The 7355-nt window shown below is 38.3% G+C and overlaps 1 protein-coding gene across 1 annotated transcript; it reads right to left on the reverse strand.

Moving 5' to 3' along the window:
- Nucleotides 1–636: 636 nt before the first annotated feature.
- LOC308695651 (MAP/microtubule affinity-regulating kinase 4-like) lies at nt 637–7139 on the reverse strand (the record flags this gene model as incomplete). The annotated part of the gene is made up of 4 exons (XM_081373831.1): nt 6550–7139; nt 2717–2914; nt 1072–1138; nt 637–719 (listed from the first exon to the last, which is right to left on the reverse strand). The coding sequence occupies exons 1-4, from the start codon at nt 6598–6600 to the stop codon at nt 637–639; spliced, it is 399 nt and encodes a 132-aa protein (XP_081229957.1). The 5' UTR covers nt 6601–7139.
- Between the last annotated feature and the right edge of the window lie 216 nt (nt 7140–7355).

A 7355-nucleotide genomic window follows, 5' to 3' on the forward strand; every position in this document is an offset into this window, starting at 1 on the left:
TAAAGGGCAAGAAAAGAGGGATGGGACAAACACTTACTCTGACAACTGGCAAATGCTCCACTGAACAGTGATTCCTATATCAGCTATATGAGTGATCAAAAAGCCAAACGTGACTTATGTTCAATAAGGGTGGTTTACAGTTTGTGTACAGTTAACGGTGTGTGTGTTACAGAGCCAATACTGAATCACAGTGGGGCATTCTGGGCCTGTGGAGAACCGCAGCTGTCGACCTCTCCTCTCCAACACACACACTAAGCACACAAACAAATGATGCATTTTGAAAACAAGACTGCCCATGGCCAGATTTAAAGAGATAAGTCAGAAGACTTTGGTATAAAATGGACATAACTAAACAGTGCATGGAAATACAGTAGATATTTACAGAAAAATAATTACAGTACTCACACGCCAATTCTCCCCATAAAAAAGACAGTTCATACAGTATCACTGATGTCTGATGCTTAAGTTACTACATTTCAAAGGGGAGCTCTTGAATTAAACACAGTTGTCTGTGCTGAAATTTAATGTAACATCCATCCAGATTACTGAAAACTACTGTTTTCACAAGTGTGTTCAAAGACAGAGGCCTATCAACCATAGGTTTGTCAATAATAAAAAACAAATCTTGATGTATGCTCAAACACAGAGCAATGTGGAGTGTTGGGCTTCAATAGGAGGAATGAAGGCCGGAGATAATCTATTACGAGACAGATGAGTCACTGGCATACAGGCGAGAGCGCAGACTCAACAGAGACACTAAACACCACACACACACACACACACACACACACACACACACACACACACACACACACACACACACACACACACACACACACACTTTACTGCAATACTTCCAAGAGCTTCACACTTTTCTAGATAGGCATCTATAGTTATATATGCACTATTCACTTGTGGCACTCAATATGTGATTTTCTGGACACTTTATATAGAGTGTGCATGGATATTTTTTCCCGTTTCTGTACTAAATGTGTTAAAATTACATCATTGTGTGGCATTTGTCTTAATAAAGAAGAAAATGTCTTGAAAACATAAATACTAAATATATACTTATTGGTCTTACCTTTTGTAGGCTGGTTGGGTTCAACTGAGTCTTGTCGATAATCTTTATTGCAACCTAAATGTACAATTCACAATTAGTGATTTGAGCTCCAAAACATTTATTTTTCCTTAAGCCAGGTAGATAGCCTCCAGAAAAACTCAATCAAACCGTTATAGTGTCATTTGATTTTCATTAGTTGATACTTTTATCAAAAGCAACTTGCTAGAGTAACTGGAAACCAGTTTAAACAATTCTTGGTTATGAAAAATGACAATATGTACACTACCGTTCAAAAGTTTGGGGTTGGTAAGAATTTTTTATACTTAAAATAAGTCTCTTTGGTGGAAACCGTGATGCATTTTTTCTTAATTCTTTGATGAATAGAAAGCATTTATTTGATTTATTTGTATTGTAACATTATAAATGTCTTTACTGCCACCTTTGATCATCTGAATGCATCTTTGCTGAATAAAAGCATTAATTACTTTTAAAGAAATATCTTACTACACCCAAACTTTTGAACAGTACTGTATATATTTGACTCTATTATTAAAATACTACAGAAGATAGATAAGAAAAATATCAAATATAAAAAATAATATAGTATATGAAGAGAAATCTGTGTCAATATTTAAAACTGCTCCTTGCTTCAGAGTTTTGGTCATTTTCAGGAGTGACATCCATATTGAATAAATAAAAAAATGCAGGTAGAGCTAAATGTGTACAGCACCCAACTGTAAAACGAGTTGTTAATGCAGTGATGTAATTAGAAGTGTGTCTATGTCTCTTTTCTTCTCGCGTGGCGCAAATCAGAGACAGAGCCATGTGTCTTGACTCATTCGCAAATACTCATGCCAGTCTGTCAGTCTCTCCTGTAGCTGCTCCCACCAGCCATGTGGTCTAGAAGTAACTCATACTGTACACTTCAGACAGAGCACATGCTGTTAGTAACAACTTAAGGCGTATAAACAAAGCACATTGATGGGTATTTTATTAAAACTTGTATCTGATCACTAACATTACTTCGATCAAAAAGAGCACAAAACTTTTAGCATCCATGCTACCAAATTTATAGTTACAATAGTGTTATGGTTATATCAACCATTTTAAGTCTGGGAATGACGATTGTATTCCATGCACACACACAACCATAATTTAAGGGATTCCCATCTGCATTTAAATGCGGCTGTCACTCCCAAAAGTGTATACATGGCTCCAGACTGCCACACATAAGTTCACTGTTAATTATGCAGACTTTCTATAATGGTATTTAAACTTTTTATTTATTTTTTTTTTTTTTAGAAATGTACATATTTTAACACTGATGCAGTGTTAAAATATGTACATTTCTAAAAAAAATAAAAAATACTCTTTAAATATCACATTCTATTATTGTCCAAGATTATTAAAGCTCTCTGGTGCCCACTAACAAGTCTATCTTAAATCACACTATATCAGCTTTGGTTTATAAAAAGTAAGGGTGGGCGTGGAAATTTTCACACTTAAGTTGGACCACTTTAAAAATATACCACCCAAAGAATTAATGCTCACAAGTGTTCTAATGAGAATGAGACCTAATACAGAAGCTCCTGTAGCTACATCTTATCACACCCTTCTGGTTTTACCTATGTAAACTCTCTCTTTCTCTCTCACCTCTTTGCCTGTGAGGATGTGGCGGGCTAGCTTGACTTTAGCAAAGTTGCCCTTGCCGATGGTTTTAAGGAGCCGATAGTTTCCGATGTGGGGCAACTCGTCTGAGCTGGAGGCCATGGAGTTACGACATCTGGCACCCAGTGAACGACTCGACACATTCGTCCCCTTCTCTGAACGACTCGCTCCCAGAGACGCATGCTGGACGAAGAGACAGACACATCGAAAATATATTAAGATTATTCTAATTAAAGTTTTAACAAATAGTTTGGATTAAACTGGGGAACATGAGCTGTTGTTGAAGCAAACAGAAATAAGAAAATGGCCTGCCTGTGCGTCTAGCCAGTAAAAAAGACAAGTAGTTAGCTTAGATCACAGAAATTGCATATAGATTTATTAATTGAATTAATTAAAGCAGAATTTAATTGAGGAATAGGAAAGTTTTAAGAAAGGAATCATTAGTGAAACAGACTAATGCTACAGCGCTGATTGACTGCACCAGATTTCTGAATTAAATCCTCATTTAATGATTAAGCCTCTTACTACACACACAAAAATCAGTCTACACTAATGCAGATGGGCCACACAACTGTTGTAGTGGCTAGTAATTAGTATTTTATTTATTTATACCAATGTTTTGCTATCTTTGGCCACTGCATCACTTAATTTAACTACTATAGTGTGAACAATTCAAAAAAAAAAGAACAAGGTCACAGTTGTGTTGCTCAAATCTGGGATTAGGCAATGATGCACCGGAATTTCGGCAACCTATATTCGTCCGAAATAGTTTTGGTGGGCCGACACCATTGACTGAAACAGTGGCATTTAATTAGTGTTTCTCCATTGATGCGTTTCAACCATGTCAGGGTCTGTTTCGTGCACACAACTGCACAAATTACTGTGCCTAATTTGCTAAATTTAATTACTCAACCTTTATTTTCAGGTGTAGTTTTTAGGCTAAATCAAACTTTAATTTTGGTTTCAATGTTTTGGTAAAAACAGTGCATCACTAGTTCACGCATTTACAAAGGGTTTGTAACTGCTTTTAAATGAGTCCTCAGCTTTGGTTATACAAACGATGAAACAAACAGTTTGTGCTACAATAATATAATACAGAATTTAATAAAGAAATACGTAACTTTCTGTGCCTTCCTATGTGTGTTTTTCAGGGTCTAAAATTATTAGGAATATGCACATCTGAGGGGAAGTAAATTAAGATAATTCAGCTTTCTTGTAATGAACATGAAATCTAATTTTAAAAACTCACAGCGAAACACAAACACATGCACAACCTTTATAAATGGTGACTGAAATCATATGAATTATCATTTAGATGGCTGATGTGATGATGGTATAGGAGAGCGTAAGCACTGGTGTGTGAGTAATTCTGCCCTATAATACAGGATTAATTTACTTTGCCATGGAGGTTTTAGTCTGTCGCTGCTAAAACTAAACTATTTAGATTAGCACATTTAAACCTAAACCCCGAACACTCAAACTAACATCTGGTGAAGTTTACTGAATGGCTCCAACTGCCCCCCTTAAGAGGGGAGAGGAAGGAGCTCACACAGAAATCAAAACATGCCCATGCAGGTCCACATCTGCACCGCTGACCACGGGATTACAGCTCAGGGATTGAATAAATTACTAACGATGCCCTGCCATACTCTTACTGGACTCTACCTCACACACAGCATCCTACGCTACATACACAATATGCCAAACTGCACACACTGTGAACCAGGTCTCACTCTTATTTTTGAAAAATTATAACCAAATAAATAAAGAATATTTCATAGACTGCTCCTATTTGAAAAGGGTTTATTGGGAGAATCCCAAATGTGAGAGAGCATGTGTGGGTGTTAAGTAAGCTTAGTCCAGATCTGGCTCACATTTTCTTTATATTAATGATCAGGTTGTTTTATCTTATGCATCCTGTGCAAAGACCTTTAAATGCCCCAACTTTCCATAATATATGGTATATTATGATCAGAACATGTTTGCTCAATAAAATGTGCCATGCACATTATCTTACCTCTGTATCCTAAAACTCTGTCTCTGTCCCATATAAGGAAACATCATGTGCTACAGAGTTACATTTAATAACCACCATATTAGTGTTCTGTCTGAAAGCTGAAAAATGCTGCCTTTGCACAGTTTATACACAAAGGTAAGAAGTCAACATCCATATGTGTCACATACTATTTATTAAGATGTCTTCATCTGGTTGTTTTTTGATGACAAATATATCATTTGTTGTCTATGACATCCCAGAATCCTGTGCATGTTTCGGCAGTTGGTCTAAAGAATAACAATGCTGAATTTGAAAGAAAAGGAGTAATTTTTTACCGTTCACTACCGTTCAAAACATTTGGGGTCAGTAAGACTTCTTAAAAAATAATATTAATTTAGCAAAAGGATGATCAAACAGTGACCTTTAAGACATTTATAATGTTTGATTTCCATTTCAAATAAATGTTGTTGAACTTTCATAAAAAAATCCTGAAAAAATGTAGCACTGAAAAATATTAAGCAGAAAAACTGTTTTCAACATTGATAATAATAAGACATGTTTTAAGCAGCAAATCGACAGAATGATTTCTGAAGGATCATGTGACACTGAAGACTAATGATGCTGAAAATCCAGCTTTGACATCACAGGAATAAATTACATTTTAAAAATACATTCAAATAGAAAACAGTTCTTTTAAATTGTAACAATATTACTGTTTTACTGTATTTTTGATGAAATAAATGCAGGCTTGGTGAGCATCAGAGACTTAGGCTATATAAAAAAACATTGAAAAATATCTGACAAATCCCAAACTTTTGAATGGTAGTGTAAAAAGAGGCAGACAGTCCAAATGCAAAACGTTTTTTTTTTCGTTTCTAAGACATCAACAACCTGATCCTTCACATAAAATGTAATTAGTTGTGCACACTTTAATGAATTACTTAAAACGTTTACCTTGGTGCTTGCTTTAAAATATACAGCAAGTCTAATTATATTCATTAAGCGTTACCATCAGCTGAGATTTTGTTGTATTATAATTTTTTAATAAGCTTTCAGACAGTTTCAATCAAGCAGTCAAACATCAGGTAAATTGAATCCCTACTGATTTTGCATCAACAGCACTCTCTTTTATTAAGTAGGCCTAAATGAATTAGGCTAAGTAAAACCATAGTTGTTTTAGATTGTTTACTAAGATACTGGAGCAACACTAAATACATTAACCAACAGAGAAGTCTAGGTCAGGTCATAAAACACACTGTAATGTGCTGGCGCATGACTGCTAGGCCACTACACCAGCCAGTGCGTCTGAGTACGGAGCACGCAACTGTAGAGACGGCAGATCACAGCTAACGCTAAAAGCTCATCCTCCCTATATGACTCTGGAGCCCCAAAAGGTCATATTCATTTTATAATTTGCAGAGACAGGGTGCTCAGAGCTTCTTGCTATTCTCCCGCAAATTCTGCCAATGAAGCAAAACCCCTCTCTGGGAGAAGAGCGCGCGCTCGTGCGCAGATGATGCGCTGATGTGTACACTATGCGGATGGCGCTCTACTGCCTGCGCGTTTCGCAGCGCCTCTTTTGCTGCTTTGCACATTCAAGGATGCGGCCCGTTTTTCCAAAGAACCTGCTACGCGTACATGGGCCACTGTATCCTGCCTCTCCATCCTCCCATGAATGAACGATACCAGGCAATGAATTCCTGATATTCAATCCCGGTTGTAAAAATGACCGTGCATCTGACGTTAAATACTGGGCGTTGTGTGGAAACGGAGCGCCTAGATGATACAACAATAATAATTCATTTGAAATGATGATACTTACATGATCTGTGCTCCGGTCGTTCGCAGACGGTAAAGCAGACCGAGAGGACATTTTTCCCTGAGATTGCAAACGGTTAAAGAGGAATAGCGCGAGCAGTATTTACAGATTTAATCTCCCCCGGTAAACGCAGCCCACATCGGCCGTGCTGCTGCAGCTGGGGCCGTGCTCGTCTCACACCGCCTGCTCGGTAAAGCCTGCGTCTGTCATGGCAGCGGCAACAGCAGTCCGCAAATCTCACAGATGTCCTCGAGACAGCTGCATTATTTTTCTGCGATGCAAACCGTAGCGATCAAACGCGTCTGTTGACGATGTAAACGCAAGCGCGGCGGTATATGTGTGCTAAAACAGATTAATGCTTGGCCGGAGCCCAACGATTTTGTAGCGACTCACTACCCCCCGCCTCATCTCCGCGAGCAAAACAAATACGGCTCCGAAAACCCCGTCCTCTTTTCTCATAATAATACTGATGATCTCTCCGCTCCCCTGTACCGTTCACTCGCGCGCTCGCTCGCTCTCTTGTCGCATCTGTTTGTCATGGGAAAACAGAAGCTTTGGCCGGTGCCGAGGCCGAAACCCGTTCACATCCTAAAGCAGCCGTTATAATCCAGCGGCAGATATGTGAGATGCGCCACTGCTGCCTCCGCTAGCGCTCGCTCGTCTCGGTACTGACTCGAGCGCGCGGACGCACGCGCGCGCGCACTGATGGACAATTTAAAGAGCTCCACACAATCTGATAGAAAACTTATCCGTGACTGTAGAGGTCTTTCAATCTCAATCGTTGTTCGTTTTCATTTTATAGCTACTTA

Source organism: Scardinius erythrophthalmus, assembly GCF_964197995.2.
Source record: "Scardinius erythrophthalmus genome assembly, chromosome: 9".
Taxonomy (NCBI): Eukaryota; Metazoa; Chordata; class Actinopteri; order Cypriniformes; family Leuciscidae; genus Scardinius; species Scardinius erythrophthalmus.